The following is a 27387-nucleotide window of genomic DNA, read 5'->3' on the forward strand; positions in this document are numbered from 1 at the left end:
CTGCGTACTGTTCCTCTGAATGACATCACTTGCCAGCTTCCTGCTTCTGTACCGGAGCTCAGTTTTTCACCAGTGCCCCAGGCTATGTCCCACACACACATCGAGCGTGCCCACACCACACTGAGCTGAGCTGGGACCAGACCGGGCTGAACGGGACTGAGCCGAATTGGATTCTGCTGAGCCCCACAGCCACAAAGAGGTGGGTATCTGTAATTCTGTTACGTTACTGTAGAAACTGTAAAATGCAGGGGCTGCGTCAGGCGGGCAAGCACAGTCTATGCACACAATGAAAGTGAGTTTGTGGAGGGGGGCAGGGAAAGTGAGTTTGCAGGGGGGCACGAGTACTCTGTCTGGCTGACAGAGAAGTGCAGCAGGAAAGCTGAATGACACTCTGACAAAAAAGCATATCAGCACAAACTCAGTGCAAGACACAAAAGGGGCTCAAGAAGCAGCCCACTGGTCAAAATTTACTGAAGTCAAACTGCCACCTTCATGAAGTGTGCATACTGTATAAGCCATTGAGCTGTTTCTCTGTCTGCGCCCGGTTCTCCCTGGTGGCTGTGTGGCGTTTGGTGGATTTGGTCCAACCTCAGAACAAGCTGATCTCTAAGAGCTTCTCTGGGTACTGAGCAGCTGAGGTGGCTATGGCTTTCTGGAAGTGATGTACAATCCAGGTCTGGGGACTGGAAGCTGCTGTCATTTGGATGGGTCTATGATCGCAGTCTTTTTGCAGGATGAGGTCCTACTCTTGCACTAAGGGCTAGAGAGGGAAAGAGCAAACAAAACAAAGAGCTTTTCTTCTGAGGTCCACTGTTCCACGTGACTGACAAGCCATGTGATTGCTAAGACTCATGTTGTGCAGGACACAGGTCGCTCATCTTGTGACTGGCCAGAGGCTGGAAATGTATTCCCCCCAGAGCTTTCGCCGCTGGGGCATCACTCACACGAAGAGCATGGAGCAGCTGGCCTATAGCCAAGGTAAACTAGCACCCACTACTGCCCCCTGTGGCCTGAACATACACTTGAACTCTGATTTTATTCCATATTTGTCTTCTCATCTATATATTTGTACAGAATGTTGAATGTGGTTATATAATTATGGTTATATAAATGTTTTCTGGAAGGTGTGGGGGAAACGCTCGTGCGTCTTGCGGCTTTTCTCTTTTGTCAGAGCTCGCCAATAATACAGTCATGGCCAAAATTATCATCACCCCTGGATTTTTTCCAGAAAATGCACCATTTCTCCCAGAAAACAATTACAAATGTTTTGGTATACACATGTTTATTTCCTTTATGTGCATTGGACCAAAAAAAACGGAGAAAAAAAGCCAAATTTGACATAATTTCACACAAAACTCAAAAACTGGGCTGGACAAAATTATTGCCACCCTCAACATAATATTTGGTTGCATGCCCTTTGGAAAAAAATAACTGAAATCAATCGCTTCCTATAACCATCAACAAGCTTGTCACACCTGTCAACTGGAATTTTCGACCACTCTTCTTTTGCAAACTGCTCAAGGTCTCTCAGATTTGAAGGGTGCCTTCTCCCAACAGCAATTTTGAGATCTCTCCATAAGTGTTCAGTTGGATTTAGATCTGGACTCCTTGCTGGCCACTTCAGAACTCTCCAGCGCTTTGTCTTCAACCATTTCTGGGTGCTTTTAGAGGTATGTTTGGGGTCATTGTCCTGCTGGAACATCCATGACCTTTCTGACACTGGGCCCTACATTGCACCCCAAAATCTTTTGGTAGTCTTCAGATTTAATTATGCCTTGCACACAGTCAAGGCACCCAGTGCCAGAGGCAGCAAAACATCCCCAAAACATCTTAGAACCTCCACCATGTTTGACTGTAGGTACTGTGTTCTTTTCTTCGTAGGCCTCATTACATTTTCTGTAAACAGTAGAATGACAAGCTTTACCAAAAAGCTCTACCTTGGTCTCATCTTTCCGCAAGATGTTCTCCCAGAAGGATTTTGGCTTCCTCAGGTACATTTTGGCAAACTCCAGTCTGGCTTTTTTATGTTTCTGTGTCAGCAGTGGGGTCCTCCTGGGTCTCCTGCCATAGCGTTTCATTTCGTTCAGATGTCGATGAATAGTTCGAGCTGACATTGTTGCACCCGGAGTCTGCAGAACAGCTTGAATTTGTTTAGAAGTTGATTGTGGCTGTTTATCCACCATTTGGACTTTGTGTCTTTTATAATTTTTTCTCTTCCATCCACGTCTAGGGAGATTAGCTACAGTGCCATGTGTTGTGAACTTCTTGATTATGTTGCACACAGTGGACAAAGGAACATGAAGATCCCTGGATATGGACTTGCAGCCTTGAGATTGTTGATATTTTTCCACAATTTTTGTTCTCAAATCCTCAGACAATTCTCTGCTCTTCTTTCTGTTCTCCATGCTTAGTGTGGCACACACAGACACACAACAGAAAGGTTGAGTCAACTTTTCTCCATTTTAACTGGCTTCAGGCGTGATTACTATATTGCCAGCACCTGTTTCTTGCCACAGGTGAGTTCAAACAAGCATCACGTGCTTGAAATAAAACGATTTACCCACAATTTTGAAAAGGTGCCAATAATTCTTTACGGCCCATTTTTGGAGTTCTGTGTGAAGTGATGTCAAATTTGGCTTTTTTTTCTCTGTTTTTTTGATGATCCAATGCATATAAAGGAAATAAGCATGTGTATACCAAAACATTTGTAATTGTAATTTTCTGGGAGAAATGCTACATTTTCTGGAAAAATTCTAGGGGTACTGATAACTTCGGCCATGACTTTATCTGTCTGCAGAGCTGCAGTGTGGCAATGGCAATCTCATTCCAGTGCCATTTAACGCATGTGATGTCTCTTTTTTGGTTTATCGTAGCTATGCAACATTTCAATCATTTCCAATAAATTTGTGATATAAAACTGAAATAAACCAGCCCTAATGTCAACTGTTACGTTCGGTGGACAGGTGAACGAGGAAGTAGGCGAGAGAGCCGTAACTTCAGAAATCCGGGGTTTAATCGGGGTGTTCTGTCGATATATGCTGCCTTGTCGAAAAATGCTACCGTAGTGCTAATCGATAGCCCTAACCCTAACTCTTACCCTAACCCCCCAAAACCCCTAAAACCCTTACCTTAACCCTAACCCTAACCCCTAAAACCTAACCCTAATCCCAAGACGGTGGAACTGCACATGCGCAGAAAGGCTCGATAGCACGTCTCGATGGGTAGTATTTTTCGACAGAACAGGGGCAGACAGGCGACGAACATTAAACAATACAATGACTAATCTGGGAAGACTAACTCAGACGCGGACTAAATACACAGGACAAGCCAAGAGGAACAGGAAACAGGTGATGACAACTGGGAATTAACACGAGGTCACAAGGTGGGCGTGGCACACACGAGGATCGGACGAGCTGGGCGTAACATCAACCTTGTTTTTCATTAGGATCCAATGGCCAGGTGCTATTGTCATAGCTAGTTTGGTGCACCATGAAAATATGTATATAGAAATTTGTATGCTGGGCCATTTTGTATTTGTATTATTCATGACAGATAATAACACATAATCAATATTTGGTAACATTTTACTTGTGTGAGGCACAGATAACAGTAACTGAGTTACTACTTAAGAACAAATCATGAACTGATATAGTTCCTGCATGAAATACATGAACCGTCATGATTGATTAATGAACAAACATGGGATCAGTACATAACTAATACTTATTTACTGCTTTATTAATGCATTAAGTCAAAGTGTACTACATTATTTGTGCCCCCTCAAGTAAAGTGTTACCCAATATTTATTAATAATGTGCCTTTTTACTCATTACTTTTAGTTTGTAAAGTTAATTGATGTTACTGATGTGTGAGAACAGTACTAAATAAGCACAGTTTGGGGCTGGGCCATATATCGAAAAAATAATATATTGGTATTATTGTAGATGCTGGAGAACTAGGGGTGTCCAGGGGTTTATTACAGGGCAGTCCAATCGTTTGGGGTACAGAGACCCCGGAGAGCTGCCAGGGAGGTGAAGGTGGCGGATATGGGAGAGGACCTTAGCATACTTGCTTGGGTGTCGGAGATGGAGGCGCTGATCCATACAGTGTCCTTGCAGCCTACCCGTCGGGCTATTTTTGCACCCTAGAGTGTGTTGGGGATGTGGCCAATCAGGCCACCTGGTTCTCCAATGCCCTTGGCTGCACAGCGGTCAGGGAAACAGGTCAGAGTCTGCAAAGAGGGGACTGTCCTGGGCCCAGGCTCTATTCTCCAACGCAAGACATAGGCACCTGCTGGCATCCGGCACCGGGTGTTAGGGTGGGACTGTGTGTCATCAGAGCCAGTGGTTATGGTGGGACGGACTGGTGTTGAGGACTTCTGCCACATTCCAGTCTTGGATGCAGGGTGCATTGTTAGGGAACCAGGCCAAGCAATTGGGGGAGATGGTGGAGTGGGGGCAACAGCAAGAAGGGGACAAGGACCTGCAGCCTCAGTGGTTCTGAGATTGCCATTTTGTGTTGTCTGCAATGGACTATTTTATAAAATGGCCAAAGGCTTATGCATTGCCTGATCAGGAAGCAGAGACCATAGCAGACACACTGCTGGAGGGGATGTTCAGCTGGTATTGGAGTCCCAGAGTCCATACACAGTGATAAGGGTTGCAATTTTGAGCCACGAGTGTTCACCACTATGTGCGAGAGGCTTGGCATTCGCATGACTTGCACTACCCCATTGCATCCACAGAGAAATGGGTTAGTGGGTTAGCTGGAGAGAATGGGGGATGTAATCTACCGGGTTCAACTGCCCCTGCCGGAATGGAAGGTAGCTTTACATAGGGACAGATTGGCTCCCTATAGGGGGAGCTCGTCTCTGTCCATTCCTCTGTCTAACCCTCCAGCTACTTCCACAGACACTGTGGATGGGGGTGTTGATCCTGCCATTCCTGAGAGTCCAGTAACGGGAGGCTCTGTAGCCCCAGGTTCACCTAAATTGGCAGATAGATTGCAACAGGTGTCCAGTCTACCTCTCCACCTAGATCACCAGGACCCTTCCGACTGCTCCACTCCAAAGACTAACAGTGGCCCGCGGTGATCTCAAAGGTGGAGAAGACCACCCAGGAGGCTGCAGGACTTTGTGTGTTCCCTTCGGGGTGAGGAGCTCTATGGGGAAGAGGTATTGTAGTGGCTGAAGGACTAGGGGTGTCCAGGGGTTTATTAAAGGGCAGTCCTCACCGCCTTTTCAGCCAGTTTCTGGGGGATTCAGAAAAAGTGGGAATGGGGGTACCTGCGGAGTAGGCTAAAGGATAAGTGACGGTCTCCACACGACCTATATATACTGGGAAGGAATTAGGTCGTGGAACATTAACTGTCATTGTTTGATGTACTTCAGTTTTGTTGGAGTTTGGTGTGGGCTCCAGCCATACAGGGTCAATCAAAGTTATTTTTTTGTGGTATGTCCTGTCACATGTTCATTACATTATGAACATCATCATCAGTTTGAATATTGCATGTATGACATTGCTCATATATTGGCAACGATACTCAAATGGTAAAATGCATGGCGACACAGAAACAACCAGCATGGCATATCTGCATGGTACAAGCATGCGTGTTCACAGGTTCACACGACATGCGTTCAGTGCCACTAGGCTTAATAATATACTGCAGACTCTAGGACACTCCCAGGCCCCTTTCGGTTGGGTTGAAGTATGCGCAGCGAACAAAGAAACTTTCTTAATTTCATGAGTTTCTAAAGCCTAGTTTATCGTTTACAGTGTTTGAAAAAAATGTCTTACGCATATATTTGCGCACTATGTTTCACTATTGCCAATCTATTATAAATCTAAATATTTAATGTATTAATTTTTATTGTTTTTACTGTTTAAAGTTTTACCGTTTATGCGTAAAAATTCACACAACAAAAATGCAAACAGCATTTTTATTGATATCATTTATCTACGATTACAAAGTACTGCCTATACATGTATCATTTTTAAAGTATGACGCATCCTGGATATTTAGTTATAACTTTCTCAATGATACAATGTTTTGGAAACATCTATCACATTATGTGTTGTATTTCATATATCTATAATGAATAACACATTTACATCAGGACTGAAATAGTACTTTAGTTTATGTTACAAGTTGCACATTTTATTCTTTTTTGCACATGCAAGGTCCAGTGGTGGGCAGTGGTGACTTAATGGTTAGGGAAGCACACTTGTAATTGAAAGATTGCAGGTTTGAATCCCCGACCAGCAGGGCACCACTGAGGTACCCTAAGCAACGTACGGCCCCCATGTACTGTTCCCTGGGTGCTGAATTAGCTGCCCCCTATGTCACATATGGGTTAAATGCAGAGAACACATTTTGTTGTTGTGCACTGTGTGCTGTGGTGTGTCAAAAATGACAACCAATCACTAAAAATACAAAAAAAAAAAAAATAATACAAAGACTGGAAAAGGCTTTAAAGTGGTGAATTGTTCTGCTCATGCGTAATTCGGAAGGGGCCTGCGAGTGGTCTCTGCAGTCAGACACTACTCACTGGGCTGAAACCTCTGCTCTGCAGTCAGACCCTTCTTGAGTTCACCGTTCTGTTTTGCGCCGCTGCGGCACCAATCGAAATTTGCTTGCAGTCGCCGAAAGAGGGCGCCGCCTCGCCCCATACTGTGCCCACGGCATTACGTAGTGCTTTTAAGCCCAGTGTTTTAGACGCCACCCTTTCTCTCGTCGCAAGGAGATCCTATATAAACAAAATCAGTGTCTCTAACATCGGGGGTCAGAGTGGTGTTCTGCGTTTTTGCAGAAGTGAAAGCGGAGAAGGAGAGGCCGCGCGCGGCATGTAGGCGGAGACGGCCGGACGCGCAAGGCTTACGGCCCGGGGTAAGCTCGGCATCGGTGCGATCGCCGGGCGAACTGGCCGCGACCTCCCCCCCCCCCCATGATATGCACTCGAATGATGGCGACGCTGGCGGAGCATGACCTAGCATTGGCCGAGGCGGAGGGTAATAAGGAGAAGGAGCAGGTTTTCGGGGTGCTCAGGCTACAGGAGGAGAAACCGGCCGACAAATGCGCCGCCGCCACCGTTGCATCCAAAGCGCCGGACGGTCGCTGGCAGGCGCCCATATTCGCCCTGGCCAGGAAGGCGTCGGAGACATTCTCCGGGAGCATGCACGTCCTTCCCAAGGTGGTGGAGCAGAAGACATCCGCTTTGGCGGATGAGTGGGGTGCAAAGGGTAAGCCGGTATCTCTGAATGTGTGCTGTCCTTGTCATTGGAAATATTATTATTGCGTGTTATTGTTATAATCGATAACGGGGGCGCCGGTGAGCTGCGAATTACGCGGCTGGTAGCAGCTGACTTCCGGACGCGGCAGCACCGCAGTGCAGCCTTTGCTCCCGACGCCAGCAAGCTTTAGGTAACAGTACTGGAAGTTCCCCTTTCGTTTTAATGTTTTTTTTTCCCCACGAACGGGGAAACACCTTTAATCAGTGCATCCGCATTCAGTGTGTTTTAGCTGTCCCCCACCACCACGGTACACCCCCACATCCTTGCGCGGCCATGTCTACATCTCCAGCATTTAATGTAAAATGTAGACATTGAAAAGCACCTGAACCCTGCCGCGCGCTCGGCAGATGGAGCAGGGTGCCCTGACTGGCCTTGCGCACCACCCGCAGTCTTGATCCTAGCACCACCGCATCCCATAATAATCCATAGACAAGCAGAATTTCAGGCTAAATATTCGATATTTATCTGTAAATGTATAATGTTTGTGTGCAAGACCCTGAGCTTTCCTAAAATAAATACCTTACTATACTCAGGTGTGTTTGGAGATTTATTTTAGATTATTAATAGAGCTGAAGTCTTCGTTCCTCGTCAGAAAGCTTGTTTCCTTTTTCCAACGTGCTTCACAAGACCGGGCAAATTCTGTTATTCAGATTCCTGGTACAGCGTCGTAAACCTGTCTTGCAGGTCGCTCCCTGCCATTTCTGTAATGTCCTACTGGAAATCAGATGGAGTCTTTTCATAGGTTCCTGAGTGTCAGTCAGTCAGCAATATTGCCGTGATGGAAGTTGCTGAAACTTAATTCAGATCATAATTTTTGTAAATGGGCATATACATGTTTTCTGAGTGTCTTTTGTGTGTGATTTTGCTGTTTGTAATTTTGCAGTGTATGTTTGTATGAGTCAGCTTTTTTCCATCTGACAAGTAAACCTTGAGGGGCATGGATTTGAGGTGCCATAATAAAAACGCTTTTACTAGAGTTTGTGAATGTCATCATGTTTAAGCATAATAATCATGGGTAACACCTATTTTTCTGTGGATTGGGTGTTAATGTCCATTCCTGGACCTGAGAAAGTTCAGATCTCAGAAATGTATCGTGCTGTCATTAGTGTCCTCTGTGGCAGCTGGTGAATATGCTTGATGGGCATTAGTTGTGTAATATTTTTTTGGTACATCTAAATATTAAGGGACTGTATAATATCCCCCCTCTCCCCGAGAACATTTGTTGCTGCCCTGTACCTCAACTTCTTCCCCCTTCAGTGTTTACACCCCCAGCTGGCTCTCCCACTCTCTCCTGTCCCTTATAAACATCTCCACAGTAACAGCTAAAGTGACACTCCAGGGAGTTGCTGTGGCTGATTTCAGAGCCTCACTTTCTCTCAGGTGCCATATAAATTGTGTCCTCCCCTCCAACAAGGAGATGACAATATTAAATAAGCACCTTATTGTTATGTCTGTATTTAATCTCATTTTGTGTTTGTCTAACACTGGCTCCAGCTTGAGACAAAGGTCAGTAGATAAAGCCGGTCTCTGCTGAGTTGTGCATGGTAATCTCTCTAACCTTCTACATGTGTGTCTAATCCATAAACTTACTTGAATAATCATTAAACCATTACTGTGGGTTACATGTAGAGTAAAATGGCCGATAAGGAAAGCACACACATATTGTATGCAATATATGTGTACTTTGTTCAAGGACCACAGAAAATGTGTATTATATTAACATAATTTCTTGAGAAATGTTTGGATAGTAAATCAATCTCTGTTCAGGATGAAATTGACAGTGTAATAATGACCCTTGTGTGTCTCTGTGATCACATGATTCTCTGGCACCTTCTTGCAATGGCGTCTGACATCTGAGTGAAACTAGCACCCCTCTTAGGGGGGGCAGTGAGGGCAAAAACCTCAGGGGGGCTGGGGGGATGTGGTGTGAGCTGTCATTTGAGTCCTGGTTTCCCTGCCCCCCGCAGTGATGAGGGACCCCATGGCCATGGAGAGAGCCAACCTGCTGAACATGGCAAAATTGAGCATCAAGGGCCTCATCGAATCAGCCCTTAGCTTCGGACGCACGCTTGACTCTGACTACCCGCCCCTGCAGCAATTCTTTGTTGTCATGGAGCACTGCCTGAAACACGGCCTCAAAGGTGATATACCTTGCTGCTTGGAACACACGTGTGTGTCACTGTCTTTGTTTTAATTGCATCTTATATCTAAAGGTGATTATACATTGGGCAATTTTTCGAGCAATGTTGGCGAGCAACTGCCAACCAGGTGAGACAAAGGGCAACTCATCTGGATCTGGGTGATGGTGAAAACTTGCCCGCTGCCGATCAAAGTTATTCAAATAGAAATTTATGGCTCAGTATCAATGAGACAGTGTCCGATCAGCATTTCCCAGCAACATTGCTCAAAAAGTTGCCGTAAGATGCCCAGCCTTCCCACACCCAGCAGGATTGTAGGTGAGCCTCTGTGACCTCCTGACTCACTCAGTCTCATTTGTGACTGGCTGCTGCTGTTTTGTCTTCACAGTTAGGAAGTCCTTCCTGGGATATAGCAAGTCTCTCTGGGGCCCCTTAGAGGTGGTGGAGCGGCTGTGTCCCGAGGCAGCTGAGATCGCCGCCAGTGTACGCGACCTGCCAGGACTCAAGTGTGTAGCTCCTGCATAGTTACCATGGTTACTGAGATTACTGGTCTGCTTAGTGCTTGTCCTGTGTGTGTGTGTATGTGTGCGGTTGGGTGGCTGGATTTGCAGAGATGCTAAGCCCACATGTAGCAGATGGGCGCACAGGGTCTGGAAACAGAAATACAGGCAGCTTATATCAGACATGCTGGCTGGTGGCAGTGCTTCATTCAGAAAGGGGAAGTGCCTCTAGATCAGTGCCCTCTCTCACTGCAGCTCCACAGGATCTTTCTGATAAAACTGCACCATGTAGAGAGGTACTTGGGCTTCAATATAATATCACGGATACCATTATCAAGTCTCAGACATGACTAATCATCAACAAGGAAGTGTCAGACATGACCAATGCAGCTGGCACCTTGATGTATAAGCTGAAACTCTTATCCTGAACGATAGTCACAGCGCTCTGCTCTCCTGCGCTCCTCTAATCAGCTGCTTGACTTGCACTACCATTCAAAAGTTTGGGGTCACTTAGAAATTTCCTTGCTTTTGAAAAAAGGCAAGTTTTTTGTCCATTAAAATAACAGATCAGAAATACTGTGTAGACATTTTTAATGTTGTAATTGACTATCATAGCTGGAAATGACTTATTTTAATGACCTCTGTACACCCATGTAGATATTCCCATTATCAGCAACAATTAGTCCTGTGTTCCAGTGGAATATTGTGTTTGCTAATGCAAGTTTATACATTTTAAAGGGTAATTGATCATTAGATAACTCTTTGGCAATTATGTTAGCACATATGAAAATAATTTTGCTGGTTAAAGAAGCAGTAAACCTGGCCTCCTTTGGACTAGTTGAGTAGCTGGAGCATCAGTGATTGTGGGTTTGATTACAAGTTTAAAATGGTAAAAACAAAGAACTCTCTTCTGAAACTTGTTCTGAAAAATGAAGGCTGTTCCATGTGAGAAATTGCCAGGAAACTGAAAATCTCGTACAATGGTGTGTACTACTGCCTTTACAGAGCAGTGAAAACTGGCTCTAACCACAATAGAAAGAGGAGAGGGAGGCCCTGGTGCACAACTGAGCGAGAGGATAAATATGAGTGTGTAGTTTTGAGAAGCAGACACCCCATAGGTCTTCAACTGGCAGCTTCATTAAATGGTACATGCAAAAGACCAGCATATGTCAACAGTGCAGAGGCAACTTCGTGGATGATGACCTTCTAGGCAGAATTGCAAAGAAAAAGCTGTATTTCAGAATGGTAGATAAAAAGAAAAGACTGAGATGGGCAAATTAACATACACTAGACAAAGGAAGAAGTGCTTTGGGCAGACAAATCTAAGTTTGAGATGTTCAGATTACAAAGAAGTTTCTGAGATGAAGACCAAATGAAAAGATTCTGGATAAGTGCTTGGCGACATCTGTCAAGCATGATTGAGACAATATGATGGTAAAGTGGGAGGTTTGTACAGGGTAATAGGGATCCATTTTGCAACACCATGCCATCTCCTGTGGATGGTGCTTAACTGGAGCCAGTTTCGTATTACGACAGGACAATGACCCAAACACAGCTCCAAAATATGGAAAAACTATTTACTTAAGAAGCAGTTAGGTGCTATTCTGTGTATAATGGAGTGACCAGCACAGTCACTGGATCTCAACTTTGGGTGCAGCTTGACCGAATGGTATGTAAGAAGGGCCAATCAAACTAATCCAACTTGTAGGAGATGCTTCAGGAAGCATACAGTGAAATCTCGCCAGATTACCTCAACGAATTGACATCTAGAATGCCCAAGGTCTAGAAGGCTGCATTTGCTGCAAATGGAGGACTCTTTCACGAAAGCAAAGTTTGAAGAACACAATTATTTTAATTTAAAAAAATATTTCTAACTTTGTCAGTGACTTTCCTATTTATTTAGCTGTATTTTCTATTCAAATTCATTTCACATATGTTTTCATGGAAAACAAGGAAATTTGTAAGTGACCCCAAATTTTTGAACAGTAGTGTAACTCACTGAGGAGTGTAGAGTGTACTGGGCTCTGTGACATAAAGGTTGTTTTTCAGCCTCACCAGGTCTGTTAAGCCAATCAGGGGTGCATTTCCCATCCAATCATGGAAGTTATAATTATCAATGCATTGTACTATGTTAGTCAAAACTAAATAACATCCAAAGTACGAGTGTTTCCCAAAACTGATGTACTTTATTAGCACCACATTAGTTCGAACCACTGTGGTTCGAACTACAATGGTTCCAGAGGTGATTGGTCTGACTCTCATGGCCCATTAATCTGCCCATGTTTTATTTGCTTTCCCCATGTTTTTTCCTATTTAATATTGTGTGTGTATATAAGCGCTGAGTGATAAATCGGTTCAGCATTGTCATCGCCATGTGTGTGTGTGTGTAATATTCATATTGCATCGGTTGGCACTGTTTTGTGACTTGACGCAACTCGCGACACCACCACAAACTTATTAGATACACTCTGTTGTTAGGTAAGATTTATTTAGCAATAGTTTATTTCGGGTAATTTCATCTCCTTTTTGGTTTTATAAATATCGCAGTATTACTCAATGTGATGTTGTGATGTCATAATCATGTACCAATATTTATCTATGTAATGAATTCTGCCATACAACACAAACCAGGTGGGTAAACAACTTCATCTCCAGCCATACTCATGAGCAGAGAAGTACATCAAAAGTACTCTTACAACTACATTTTCAAAGCCCTTGACGCTATAGATGTTTGTATAGCAAGATTATTTAATATTTTCACCTTACTAACATGGTGACTACCCTCCCTCGACTGTGTTTTCCACCATTGATGACATAGTCACCCGGAACTAAACTTGTAACTACAGTTTGAGAGCTGTAGTTCGAACTACACAACTTAACGCCAGTGTGTTTGCGCATTTTCATTCGAACTATGGTTTCGGGAAACACCTGCCTCGTACTTGCATAACTATGTCAGCAACTATATTTTGGGAAACGCACCCCAGGTTGAGTGATTTGCGTCTTGTGGGCAGGGTGTCTTTCATGGAAAGTCATGGGGGGAGTATGTCAATGTCCCCAGGACACCTCTGGGCCGCGCGCGTGCCTGGCTCCGCCTCGCCCTCATGCAGAAGAAGCTGGCTGACTACCTTCGCTGCCTCATCACCCGGAAGGACCTGCTGAGGTGCGTGTGCCCTGTTGCTCTTGCCACCTTGTAATCCCATTGGTTAGACACAGGCCAATCAGAAACACTGTTGTTGATAGACTTCTAAACAGCCCAGAGGTTCATGTCATGGAATGTTCCAGTGTGACTCTTCAAAGTTTTGGGAACCAACAGAGTGGCTAATGTCAACATGGAGACTCTGCTCTCCGGTTTTTGAGTTGAGAGTGTCAATGCAATGTCAGACGGCCTTCCTGTTAACATCCTGCTGGTCCATGCAGTGACTTCTATGAGAGCTCCGCTGTGATGCTGGAGGAGGAGGGCGCGGTTATCGTCGGCCTGCTGGTGGGACTCAATGTCATCGATGCCAATCTGTGTGTGAAGGGTGAGGACCTGGACTCACAGGTAAGTGGCTCCCTCTGTCACTCGCTCTCTAGAATTCTGAGCATCAGCTTCAATGGCTGGTTGTTCTTCAGGCCAGCTGACCCACAGAAGGATTGGGCCTTGGACGTGACAGTGCAGTCACCTGGAATTAATAGTTTAGTGTTAATTTACACCAAGCTAAAGAAAACTCTTGGTCTCTAGGAACCTAATGCTGCATTCCATTTGCCCTCGGAACTCGGATTCCGAGTCGGATTCCGAGTTTCGAAGCCGGAAGTGACGACATGCGTGCTCGGAGATCCGAGAAATATCTCGGACAACACAGAGGATCCCGAGTTCAGAATCCAAGATGGCTGCGCCCTTTATCAACAGAAGGGAAAGTTGTAGTTTTATCCTGTTTAAGCACTACTTCTCATTTGTGACTCATTAAATCGGTCGCACACACTACACTGTCCAACTTATCTGTGGACGTGTTGCTACGGAGTTTTATACGTGAAGCACGTAATGTGTTATCAAGTGATATTGCTAACAATGGCTGCCAATTAACCGGTCTTGAATTGGATTTCATGATTAGTCGGATTATTTGTCGGATTTAAGGTAATTCGGGCCAATTGTAAGTGAACGAAGATAAAGGCCATTTAAACTGAGGTACCTTAAATCCGACAAGTTGTCTGGCTAAGCAAAAAATCTTGCTTTTTCGTATGGGTCCATGGTATTGCTACTTCTGTGGCAAATGGAACGTATCCGACTCGGTTTTCCCGAGTTTATAGCGGATGTGATGTAATATCGGAATCCGAAAATCGGATCCCGAGGCAAATGGAATGCAGCATTACTCTGTGTTCCAAATTATGCAAATGAAAATTTCATATGTTTTTCTATAAATAGTCAAAAAATGCATTATTCCAAATTATTATGCAAAATGCAGTAGGTCATAATAAACATGAAATTTGCATTTGCTGTATGAAGAGATCCTTTTACAGATATAAAACAAAAATACAGGTGAATTAATATAGGAGACCTCCTTTGATATGACTTTAACCACCATTGTCATCTGGTTTTCTTTCTTTGACTTCCCTGTTCTTGTATTATTCCGTCTTAATCTTAATGATGATACAACACACCCATGTATATTGTCGCGGGGTGACTGTTGTGAACGGTGCTATATAAAAATAAATTTAAATTGAACCACTCTTTCATTTTTTGAATTTATAGTTTCTGCTTGTATTTCATTTGAGGACATAAGTATTATATCCCAGAGCTGCTGCTTTGAAGTATGCTGATGTCCACCCTCGCAGATCTTCCTTTTAAGGATGCTGTACAGGTTCTCAACAGTATTGAGTTTAGGGGATGTTGGTGGCCATACCATGATATTGTCTTGCTCAATATTCATATCCACCAAAGAATCCATGATTTTTTTTGCATCATGTGATGGTGCATTGTCTTGCATAGAAAGAATTTTTTTCCTGAAATGCCCGGTCTTCTTTTTATTCTACAGCAGGAAATGGTCAGTAAGGTACTCCATATATTTTGTGGAAGAAAGGGATGTGCCATCTTATTTCCCAATATTCCAACCCAAATCATTCATCCGTCACCTCCTTGCTGACGTTGCAGCCAAGTTGGGATAGGGTGGCCATCTACACTGAACTTGATCTGTTTGTACTGTCCAGTGTTGCAAGGCATCTGTAAATAAAACTGTTCAGACCAGGGAAGGAAGAAATCCACATTTTTTCAGTTCCGATCTGATTCCGATATGCAACTGCCGATACCAATACAGATTTCGATACAAGAGCTCTTTTTACTTTAATTATATATATATATATATGTACACTCACCTAAAGGATTATTAGGAACACCTGTTCAATTTCTCATTAATGCAATTATCTAATCAACCAATCACATGGCAGTTGCTTCAATGCATTTAGGGGTGTGGTCCTGGTCAAGACAATCTCCTGAACTCCAAACTGAATGTCAGAATGGGAAAGAAAGGTGATTTAAGCAATTTTGAGCGTGGCATGGTTGTTGGTGCCAGGCGGGCCGGTCTGAGTATTTCACAATCTGCTCAGTTACTGGGATTTTCACGCACAACCATTTCTAGGGTTTACAAAGAATGGTGTGCGAAGGGAAAAACATCCAGTATGCGGCAGTCCTGTGGGCGAAAATGCCTTGTTGATGCTAGAGGTCAGAGGAGAATGGGCCGACTGATTCAAGCTGATAGAAGAGCATCTTTGACTGAAATAACCACTCGTTACAACCGAGGTATGCAGCAAAGCATTTGTGAAGCCACAACACGCACAACCTTGAGGCGGATGGGCTACAACAGCAGAAGACCCCACCGGGTACCACTCTTCTCCACTACAAATAGGAAAAAGAGGCTACAATTTGCACGAGCTCACCAAAATTGGACAGTTGAAGACTAGAAAAATGTTGCCTGGTCTGATGAGTCTTTCTGTTGAGACATTCAAATGGTATAGTCAGAATTTGGTGTAAACAGAATGAGAACATGGATCCATCATGCCTTGTTACCACTGTGCAGGCTGGTGGTGGTGGTGTAATGGTGTGGGGGATGTTTTCTTGGCACACTTTAGGCCCCTTAGTGCCAATTGGGCATCATTTAAATGCCACGGCCTACCTGAGCATTATTTCTGACCATGTCCATCCCTTTAGGACCACCATGTACCCATCCTCTGATGGCTACTTCCAGCAGGATAATGCACCATGTCACAAAGCTCGAATCATTTCAAATTGGTTTCTTGAACATGACAATGAGTTCACTGTACTAAAATGGCCCCCACAGTCACCATATCTCAACCCAATAGAGCATCTTTGGGATGTGGTGGAACGGGAGCTTCGTGCCCTGGATGTGCATCCCACAAATCTCCATCAACTGCAAGATGCTATCCTATCAATATGGGCCAACATTTCTAAAGAATGCTTTCAGCACCTTGTTGAATCAATGCCACGCAGAATTAAGGCAGTTCTGAAGGCGAAAGGGGGTCAAACACCGTATTAGTATGGTGTTCCTAATAATCCTTTAGGTGAGTGTATATGAACTTAACATGTTTATTGAACATCTTGAACACGAGTCGGATGCATTCCATCCACCACAGAAGTGCAATACCATGGACCCATATCAAAAAGCAAGATTTTTTGCTTACCCGAACAACTTGTCGGATTTAAGGTACCTCAGTGTAAATGGTCTTTATCTTCGTTCACTTATACAATTAGCCCGAACTACCGTAAATCTGACAAATAATCCAATTAATCATGAAATCCAATTCTAGCCTGGTTAATTGCCATTGTTAGCAATAACAGTTGATAACACATTATGTGTGGTGCTTTACGTATAAAACTCCGTAGCAACACATCCACTGATAAGTTGGACAGTATTGTGTGTGCGACCAATTTAATGAGCCACAAATGAGAAGTAGTGCTTAAACAGTATAAAACTACAACTTTCCCTTCTGTTGATAAAGGGCGCAGCCATCTTGGATTCTGAACTCAGGATCCTTTGTGCTGCTCCGAGATATTGTTGCAATCCGAGTCGGATTCCGAGTTTTGAAGCCGGAAGTGACGACATGCGCGCTTCTGTTTCTCGGAGATCCGAGAAATATCTCGGACAGCACAGAGGATCTCTGAGAAATGGATGCATGCATGTCGTCACTTCCGGTTTCAAAACTGGAATCCGACTCGAAATACGAGTTCAGAGAGCAAATGGAACGCACCAAAACTGCCCGAATTCGGTTGACAGAGACATTTCAGAGATTTTGAGTCATTCTGCGCTGCAGATGGGTTAATTGCGTTAAATTTAATCAGATTAATCATGATGATGGATTAATCCGCGTTAACCCGTTAATTTTGACAGCCCTACTATATATATCCAAAATCATCCATTGCTTTTTTTTTTCATATAACTTGCGTTGTCTTACACAATTGCGTGCATTTTTAATGAATTTTCCACTAAACCCTACTCCCATCTCTCAAAACTTTTTTTGCAAATCCCTGTGCTACTAGTTGCTGATAAAAGCGTAAGATACTTCCAGATCGTCACCCTCTTATCTAAATTCAATTCAATTCAATATATTTCTATATAGAGCCTTTCACAACAGAGTCATCCCAAAGCGCTTTATATGGATGTGTTATAATACATAAAACATAATTAGAGAGAAATATAGAGCGGGAAAAAGGAAGGAAAGAAATTAAATAAAGAAAACCAGAAGACAATCTGACGTTCTTATGCTCTTGGTCAAGGGCGTAATTTTGGCTGGAGCATTGGGGGGGTCGAGGTCTCCACCCATTACAGGGGAAACATGATTATTGGGGCGGTTATATTGGCTGGATCTGATTATTGGGGGGGTCATGACCCCCCTAACCCCCCTGGAATTTATGCCCATGCTCTTGGTACCACAAAGGTATGCACATGACATCACAGCAGGTGGAAGTCACCACGCTCACACCCACTGAGTAGTGGCACTGTTAATGTTAAGCTTGAATGCCACAAAAAACACACTGAAATGGGAAAGAGCAGTTGTGCAATTGATTGTACAAATAGGTTTAACATGAAATATGAGCCATCTTTTTAGAGACTGCCAAAAACTAAATAGGTATCGATATGGATTGGTCACATGTGGCCAATTCCTGATCTGTCAAATAGGTCAGGATCAGCGCCGATACCGATCCTAATATCAGACCGGTGCTTCTCTATTTCGAACATTTGTATTCATGTTTTTTTTTTTTGCCCATTTCAAACGTTTTTCCTTGTGAGCTTTTGTTCAATCAGTTAGTCTTTATTTATGTAGCACTGCTTTAACCACAAAATTTGCACTGTGATTTACAGACATTTAAAATACCACCAAAATGCAGGACCTTAACCTCCCACGTTCGCGTTAGGGGACTTTGCAATCTGGTTTTCATTGTGGACCACTATCTCTTGTCCTTGTGCAAGGGGACACAAACCCCTGCTACACTGGGACCCAAATCTAGTGTTCTCTGGGGGAAACAAACCCCAGTCAATGTAGATGAAGAAGGGACCCAAACCCTCCTCCTACTTGTGGGAAACGATACACCAAATTTCACAATTTGCAGTACCACTAAACCACCCTTTCTGGTTGTCGTACAAGGGCACATGAACCCCTGCCACACTGGGACCCAAACCCAGTGTCTTCAGAGAGACTCCTGCCTCAGAGTATTTGGGGTTGTTAACAAAGGGACCCAAGCCCTCCTTCTACTTGTGGTACACAACATTAACCCTTGTCTCACCAGGGACCACTGGTTAGGCGTGGTTGTAACACAGCTTTTTGCAGAACTGCACCCTCTGCAGGATCTTACATAAAGAGCTTCCTGGGACTCCAGAGACACCCTCTGTATCAAATACCTGTTTGCTGCTTAATGTTTTTGTTATGTTTAGAGCTCCCCTTTTTAAAACATTAATTTGTCTAGGTGAAACTTCCCTCAGCTTGCCATTATCTGACCGAACTTGTTTGTGCTTTCAATTGCTCATAAATACATATGAGTTGCCTTGAGTCATCACCTATGTACCACTATATTGACATCGTCTCTGTGCCCTGAACCAAAAATAGTTTATGGTGTCCAAGCTGACTAATAACCAGACTACTACTCAAAGTGTGCCCGTGTTTTTTTCCAGTGACTATTTTTTTTAACCAAAAAATATGGTAAATTAGACAGAACATTTTAAATATTCCAATAACTACATTCTCTGGCCTTGACACGGCCTGTGCTAATGTTGCAGCCGCCCTATTTGAATCATTTACTGTGGTTAACCAATCAGAACTGATGTCCTTAATCTTATCTTCAAATTCATCTACTTATATGCTAGACCAGGGGTATTCAACTAAAATTTAAAGAGGTCTAGTTAGAGAAAATTTCTTGAAGCAAAAGTCTGGAAAATCATAATGTCTAACTATTTAGTGTGATATATATTTAAGTAGCCTATTAGTTGTATCAACATTGCATTTAATCAATACCTGTCAAATCAAATTAATTCAGTACAATTCAAATACTTTTTGACAATATTTACTGTCACTTGACATAGAACTGAACGTATATATATATGACTGCCGATATGTATGATGTTGAGTGGTATCACATGGGATGACTTAACTTGCATGCAGTTGGTCTGTGCATTTCCACAGCCATTAACGAACTGCCGGAGTCTCCTTTAACAGCCAGCAGCATGTTTTTCGTCGTATCACATCTTTCGTTTTTGTCAATGGGCCATCACCGCTAATCCTCACAGCAGCAGAGTTACTGTCACCCTAAAAAGCTGCAAAACCCTAATACAGTCACATTTGTCATATATTTTAGTGTTCATGGATTTAAGTATTGGTTTCGATAATGCCACACCAGTAATAAAATTAAAGTCTTGTTTTAAGATAAATACATATGAACCCATCACTTTAATTGCTATTAGAGTAGGATGTGGGCGGTCTTATTTTGAAAAGATATTAAACGTGATGTTATGTTTTTCTCATATTTGTTTTATATTTGTCGGAGTAACAACACAAACAGAATGACAAGCCGTTTCAGGCAAAAACAGTGCATTTTACTTTTCATTTCAAATAAAACGTGGGGATGCCGACTTCGGCCAGCTGGCTGCAGTGAGATTTTCAATTTGAGATGTCTGCACACATATGTAACAGTTCTTACTTTGTAAATAGTCAGTTTTTCTATTCAACTGTAAATACACTTTTGACTTAGTTAAATTTGAGTTTATAATGGAATAATATAGATTTTCCGTAAGATTTCCTGCGTGATTTCCTCACCAAAACTAACAAATATGATCATATTACCCCAATTTTATCTTCACTCCACTGGCTGAAATACAATTTCATGCTCCCCGGTCGCCCAGAGGAGGATGGGGTTCCCTTCTGTGTCTAGGTTCCTCTCAAGGTTTTTCCTTGCCACTGTCGCCATAGGCTTGCTTGGTGGGGGTTCAGGCCGGTTATATGTAAAGTGCTTTGTGATAATGACTGTTGTTAAAAGCGCTGTATAAGTAAACTTGAGTTGAATTGAACATAGAGGTGGATGATCTTTCTTCAGTTTTCATGAAATATCACTTGTTGCCATGTCTTTTACAAGGCATTGCACTTTTTCATGCTTTTCAGCTTCAGAAAGGGCTTTCTTCATCAAACTATGTGAGAACTGTGGGTTGCTTAATAATGTGGAACACTAAGTAGGTTTCCCTTTAATGAAGATCACCTGACAAACTAATTCACAAAGTTCTTTGAACTTGGACACCAGTTATCTAAAATGACATGAAGAATAACTCTAATTTTACAAAAAAAAAAAAAAAGTATTTTTTCATGAAATCCTACTGATATGTCATTTTCATAATAATTTGGAACACTGTGGACATTCAAATCCTTCTCAGTCCCCATCCAGGTTTTTTTTTTTTTTCTTTTGGGGGGGGGGGGGTCCTGTAAAAGTCATTCTATTCAAAGTGTATGTGTCCTGTGAAAAAGGTTTTTGGGTGCTAGCTTTCTGGTGTGGAGGGAACTGGGACACCACTGGCGCTGAGAACTTTTTGGATGCACTGGTTATTGTTAAATCATGTCACTGGTGTCTGCTCTGGCTTCTCTAGGTTGGAGTAATAGACTTTTCCATGTACCTGAAGAATGACATTGATGACTACAGGAGTGAAGAAAGGTCTGTGCTCCTTGGTGCCCGTGTTGCTTGTATTAAATTTATCTGTAATTAATGGATCATTGTACCCTCCTGGCGTGAAGCCCTTCGGTCTTTAGGGTCATTGATGCTCTGTTTTTTCTCCCTGTAGAAATGGTCAAATTGCTGCTATTCTGGACCAGAAGAACTATGTGGAGGAGCTTAATAGGCAACTTAAGTGAGTGATCTGTTCCTGCTTCCCGAGGTGTGAAGAGATATGAAAATATTGATGTTTGCAACTTTCATTATCTGACGTCAACCAGCTAGAGCTCTGTTTCCATCACTAGTAAAGTGGGGCCAGATCTAGAGAGAGGTGACAGATGTTTTTTTTGACAGCAACCACTCAGAACTCTGCGTGGAGAGCTGAGGGCGGGGGCCCTGGAGGCACTGAGTTACTTGGGCTTGGGTTGGTGGAGGATCCTTTTCTGGCATCTTGAGCGAAAGCAATCACTTACCTGCCAAGCCTTTGCCACTTTCGCTTTTGAAAGCCTGTAACAGAACGAGTCGGGACAGCTTTGGGTGACTCATCCTGCTCAATAGACAGCAACATGGTGTGGATTGTAATAGTAAAGTACTTATATTCACCCTTAGGGGGCATCTTAAATGACTATCCTTTAGGCTCAAATGTTTGAAAAATATCCATAATGAATTTACATTAGTGGGTGTTTTTCTGCATCATTAAGCAAGACTGTAGGTGGACTGAATGAGAATGTCACTAACAACTGTAAATAACATTTAGTAAATCGTATTTGACCTTTTTGAAACAGAATCGTGTGCATTCATTCCTGCATCAGATTGTTTTTGGAGATTTGCATGTTGTATAGCAAAAATACAGTGTCACACTAATGTGAATTGGCTACATTGCTTAAAATTGACAGAGATCCTGCAGCTTGTATAAGGGGAAAAAAACAATAAATAAAGAATTAGCTGCACAAGACTGATGAGTGTGATCAGACTGTAAGAAGGTGTACAAGCCTCGAGCTTTCAGGGTTCCTTGGCAGGGGGCGGAGGGTGGGGGCTATTCTAAGCCGGGTCATTGCTGATGGTCTGAATCTCTTCTCTTTCCATAGCTCTACGGTTCAAAGCCTCCAAGGCCGGGTTGACTCACTGGAAAAGTCCAACACTAAGCTCATCGAGGAGGTATGCTCTGGGAGATGCGGCTCATGGGGCCAAGGGCTCTGGTGCTGTCTCTTATGGGCTGTGCTCTTGCGCTACAGCTGGCAATAGCCAAAAACAACATCATCAAGCTGCAAGAGGAGAACCACCAGCTCCGGAACGAGAATGCCTTCATTCTGGTGAAGGCCCAGCAGCACCTGGAGGTAGGAGCCCCCATTCTCAAGATGCTGATCATCCATGGTGCCTGTGACCACTATCCTTCTCTGGGTTCAAGCAGATGGCCCAGGGAGACGTGGACGTGGAACTGGACACCTATAAGCAGTCCCGGCAAGGTCTGGATGAGATGTACAACGAGGCCCGGCGGCAGCTCCGGGAAGAGTGCCAGCTTCGCCAGGTCAGAGGATGTTCCCAGTAGATCATGTGACACATGCCACATATGTGGTTGGTTAGAATGACTATATTGGCTGTCGCCATTCCCAGGCCTCTCATGTCGGGGTCTGGGAGGTGGTACCAACTGACTGGCAGACGTTTGCTGTCCTCTGTGCTACTTGGTGCCACAGGATGTGGAGAACGAGCTGGTGGTGCAGGTCAGCATGAAACAGGAGATGGAGCTAGCCATGAAGCTGCTGGAAAAGGACATCCACGAGAAGCAGGACACCCTTATTGGCCTTCGGCACCAGCTGGATGAGGTCAAGGCCATCAATGTGGAGATGTACCAGAAGCTGCAGGTAGACACTGGTCTGGGTTCTGCTGATGTGTTGGTGTGTTCAGAAAGTGCAGCTTGATGGGGTGGGACAAAAGTGTCAGAACCGCCTGTCTTCTCCACAGCACTCCGATGATAGCCTCAAGCAGAAGAGTGACATCATCACCCGGTTGGAAGAGAAGACCAATCAAATCACAGCAACCATGAAACAGCTGGAACAAAGGTAAAGGGCTTGATGTTTTAGTTTTCTGAAGGAACTGAGCATCTTATCTCTGCTGAAAGCTCCTTAGTCAGTCCAGCCTTCTCAACCATCAAAATGCCCGAGCCAGCAAATAAAGGGCTTCACGAGTTTATTGGCTTGAGTCCTTAATTACTTTTGAGGTGTGCTGGAGGTAGGCTATTCTAAACACATGGAACACCTAGGGAGTCTGGGGTATCAGGATCTCCTGATCTGTGTAGCTGCCATATTGTGGATGTCATCATTGTTGTTTAGTGATCAACTTGCGATGCCAATGTGGCATCTTCTGTTTACCGCGCCCATGTCTGTGTGGACAAACACCAGTACTTGGCTTGGGTCCTTGTCATGTGTCTGTGCACATGGACCACCTGGGTCGCCTCTTCCGTTGGTTCACTGCCATTGTGTGCGCGATGCTTTGCGGCTACATTGCATAGTGCCCACTTGAGGCAGTTTTTTCTTAGTTCTTTATTTTGGTTTATTAACATGGAGATTCACTGATATTGATGTCCTCTTTCCCTTTTTTGTTCTCCTTTTTCCTTTCTTGTGTCCCATAACTTTATCTCTTAATTTCCTGCATCCTCACCCCCCCTCCCCTCCCCAAACAACATGCCTGTTCACTTGCATTGCCCAGCGACAAGGACCTGCTGAGTCAGACGCGAACCCTCGCCATGTCCTTTGTGAAATGCGCCAGCACAGACACAGAGCACCAATACAAGCTCGTCAAGGACATTTCCTTTTGATTTTGGGATAAGGCCCTTATTTCCCTGTAGTTCTTTGAAAGCAGTTTGGGAAAACACTGCATATCTGTGACAGAGTTTTCGGCACCGCCAGTGATGGGCAGGCTCCACTGTTCACTCGTGTTTTTCCTTTTGTATTTGTTTTTAATTTCCAGAAACAAGCATTTTTTAGTCTGTTTTGTAGAGCAGCACTTCTTGTTGTGATTATATGTGCCGATGACCTTGTAAGGTGGTCCACCACTTCGGCACTTATGGGCAGTATTTACCATGTCATTTGCTGTGTGGAACAATAAAGTTAGATGTTTTGAAGTTTTCCTCATCGTTCCTGGCATGTCATTGATACACAATCACGGCCCTGTGGCAGCAGAACCTCTGATCACTGGCTTTTCCACATAAGCTAAATGAGCCCTCCCCCCAGCCTCCAACACCCACGTCTGAAATCCCTCCACCTTTGTTCCTCCTGTTTTTTAGGATGCAGGGGGCTGCCTATCTTCCTTTTTAGGATTTTTTGAAAATTCCCTCCCCCACCCTTTTTCTTTGCTCATCCTTTTGCATTGTGACCATCCCCACCCCCGACCCTTCCCCTCCCTCTGTGATTGGAGCCTCAGTTTTACCCAGTTGGTTTGAATTACGGCAGATTGCAGGAGGTGCAGCAGGAGCACTGGAGCGCAGAGGATGGGGCACGCAGGTTCAAAGAGGACCTTGCCAACAAGACGGACAGCTTGCAGAGGCAGATCGCCCAGCGCGAGAGGCAGCTGTGAGTGATGCGAGAATCACGGCCACCTACCATTTTTCCAAAATACCACCACCTTTTTGGATTCCTGAGTTGAATCTGCCTGGACCTTGTTCTTGGGCACAGGCTTCAGCTGGAAACAGACTTAAAGATTGAGAAAGAGTGGAGACAGACCCTGCAGGGTGACCTGGACCGTGAGCATGAGGCTGTGAGCCAGCTAAGCACCGAGGCCAAACAGATTATTGGGCTTAGAAAGGTAGATGGGTCTCCCAAGGGCACCGCCGCTGACACCCAGCACTCAAACCCACAGACTCACACAACCTGTGTGTGTCCATCAAGGATGTGCTCGTTTCATCCTTAGGGTTATGGGATTCTGTGTGCTCTATTGTTCACACCAGTCGGTGATGTGGGTGAACCAGCATAAATCAGTGTGTCTGGAAGCATATCCATCCCCTCGCTTCTGAAGGTTTTCATCTGTTCCATTTCCACAGGAGTTCTATGAGCTGCAGGATGAGAACCAGCAGCTGAAGGGGTTCTGTGAGGAGCAGGAACAAGCCCTCCAGGAACTTGGCTCCAAACTCAGCGAGTAAATCACCATGCTGGACTAGCCAGCCGCTCAGTATCATAATTTATAGTGTTGTAAAGATCAAAGCTTAAGATGTCTTCACTCAGTGGTGTACACATCATTTTACTTATTTTTATTGAGCACTTCATTTTATATTTTTTACCCACTACAGTACCCACTAACTTTAAATTTCTTTGAATGCATGACATTTTCAGGTCAAAGCTGAAAATAGAAGATATGAAGGAAGCTAACAAAGCACTACAGGTGGGCATTAAACAGTGTCATCTGATGAGGGTGCTATCACTGTGATGCTAACCCACACCTGTAGATCGCAGATGGTAATGATGGATTTTTGTAGGGGGGACAGGTTTGGCTGAAAGACCGGGATGCCACACACTGCAAGCTGTGTGAGAAGGAGTTCTCCATCTCCAGGAGAAAGGTCAGTATCCTCAGTGCCTTGCCTCTCACAGACTGAATGGTGCCATTGCTATAACCATGGTCCTAGATAGTGGTGACTGTGGCAAATATGCTTTGTTGTACTGTGGAGGATAAAATGAAGTGGTAGTTTCAGCTTGTGGGTTTGAAGGCGTGACTAAATGCAGTAAAGGTTGATTTGTTAAGCTAATGGTCAACACTCCCATGCCTTCCCACAGCACCACTGCAGGAACTGCGGTGAAATCTTCTGTAACGCCTGCTCTGACAACGAGCTGCCCCTGCCTGCCTCCCCAAAGCCTGTCAGAGTGTGTGACACATGCCATGCCCTCCTGCTCCAGCGCTGCTCCTCCAATGTCACCTGAGGAGTGGGGCCTGCCCCATGTGTCCTCTTAGGCCCCTCCCCTCCAATCTTAACCCTGCTGCAGGGCAGTTGTGGCCAGTCCCCTAAAGGGTCTCTGTGGATGTCGTGTTTACAGGAAGTCAACTTTCACTTACTTCCTTCCATCTTTAGCATGCTTCAGAACCTTGTGCCAAACTGCCCAGATTATTTAACGCTTTGTAATTCATGCCATAAACAATAAAGGGAAGCTGTCCAACCCTCAAGGGTGGACAGGTCCGAAACACTATCTATCCTTAGCAGAACCTATAACCTTTTAACTTTAGAATCGAGTTCATTTGTACCGGTAGGTGAGGGAAGTTACTTTGTGAAAGATTCACATGTGCCTCAAATTTTCAGGTGATGCCACCAAAAGTAACAGGGCAAATATGTCAATGTAAACTTTACTTATGCAGGGAAAAGGGCAGATAGTTTTACCTAGGACCAGAGAGGGGGCTTCACAACGTGTGTGTGTGTGTGTGTGTGTGAGGGGTGGGGGTTGGAAGTTTGTGCTGTTACCCAGAAACCACCCCCCCACCCGTTCTGAAAACAACAGCACAAAGCACAGCATCTTTCATTTTCTGTAATTTAATTCTTGTGGTTATGTGAAATTGTTTAAAATTGCACCAATTTAGAAGCCAGATTTTTTTTCCCCCTAAAACTGGAATCTGTACTGTGGATGTCTGTTTCATGGTGCTCTTTGGTGTAAGAGAACAACACGTGATGTTTTTGGTAAAATAGGTGCCAAATACCATACACATGGCAATGTACTGAAACTACTCTTACTGAGCACTAAACTTTCTGTATAGCTGTATAAACGTTTTATTTAATAAACAGGATTTTTATTTCAAATATGGAATGGGTGAAGGCAATGGGGTAAATTGAATGACTGCACTTACCTAGTGTACACAAACCTGTGACATTATTTTTAACTGCAATTAATATGCTGCCTTTTTCAGAAATTTGTGTACTGCCTATTTGATTACAGTATGAATTTAATATGGTTTCTGTTTAGTATGTTGACCTGTGTACACTTATGTTATTGGATGATTCATTATTACTAAACTTTGTTCTGGGACACAGACTTGGATGTATTTCTGACAGTGGCAGCTACAGTGCCATGAAACTCCTTATTGAGGAATACAGACTTGGTTGTGTATGTGATGGCATCTTGAAATGCCATCACATGGACTTTGCCATGTGCTTTTGCTATGTAACAAAGCCAAGAAGCTCTGCCAGTCTACTAGTTTGACATGTGCGATGGCTCCTGCTCTCTATGCCTTCTTCATCCCAAAACATTTCTCTGCTTCTAGTTAATACCACAGGACTCCGCAGTCAATGGCAGATGGGTCTGTTTAAACAG

General features: G+C 43.9%; 1 protein-coding gene across 5 annotated transcripts; it reads left to right on the forward strand.

Moving 5' to 3' along the window:
• rufy2 (RUN and FYVE domain containing 2) lies at positions 1–27102 on the forward strand. 5 transcript variants are annotated; one of them, XM_072709833.1, is made up of 19 exons: positions 1–199; positions 863–978; positions 9257–9430; positions 9816–9933; positions 12986–13087; positions 13345–13468; positions 21042–21106; positions 21234–21299; positions 22192–22261; positions 22339–22440; positions 22515–22631; positions 22798–22965; positions 23066–23163; positions 24553–24672; positions 24775–24904; positions 25140–25234; positions 25429–25477; positions 25572–25652; positions 25867–27102. In XM_072709833.1, the coding sequence occupies exons 2-19, from the start codon at positions 903–905 to the stop codon at positions 26008–26010; spliced, it is 1899 nt and encodes a 632-aa protein (XP_072565934.1). In that variant the 5' UTR covers positions 1–199; positions 863–902; the 3' UTR covers positions 26011–27102. The 5 variants fall into 5 exon arrangements, with proteins under 5 accessions (XP_072565934.1, XP_072565936.1, XP_023677273.1 ...); XM_072709835.1 differs by having other exon boundaries at positions 2–199; positions 918–978; XM_023821505.2 differs by lacking the exon at positions 1–199 and having other exon boundaries at positions 848–978.
• Positions 27103–27387: the final 285 nt, after the last annotated feature.

This window comes from Paramormyrops kingsleyae, chromosome 3 (genome assembly GCF_048594095.1).
Source record: "Paramormyrops kingsleyae isolate MSU_618 chromosome 3, PKINGS_0.4, whole genome shotgun sequence".
NCBI classification, from domain to species: domain Eukaryota; kingdom Metazoa; phylum Chordata; class Actinopteri; order Osteoglossiformes; family Mormyridae; genus Paramormyrops; species Paramormyrops kingsleyae.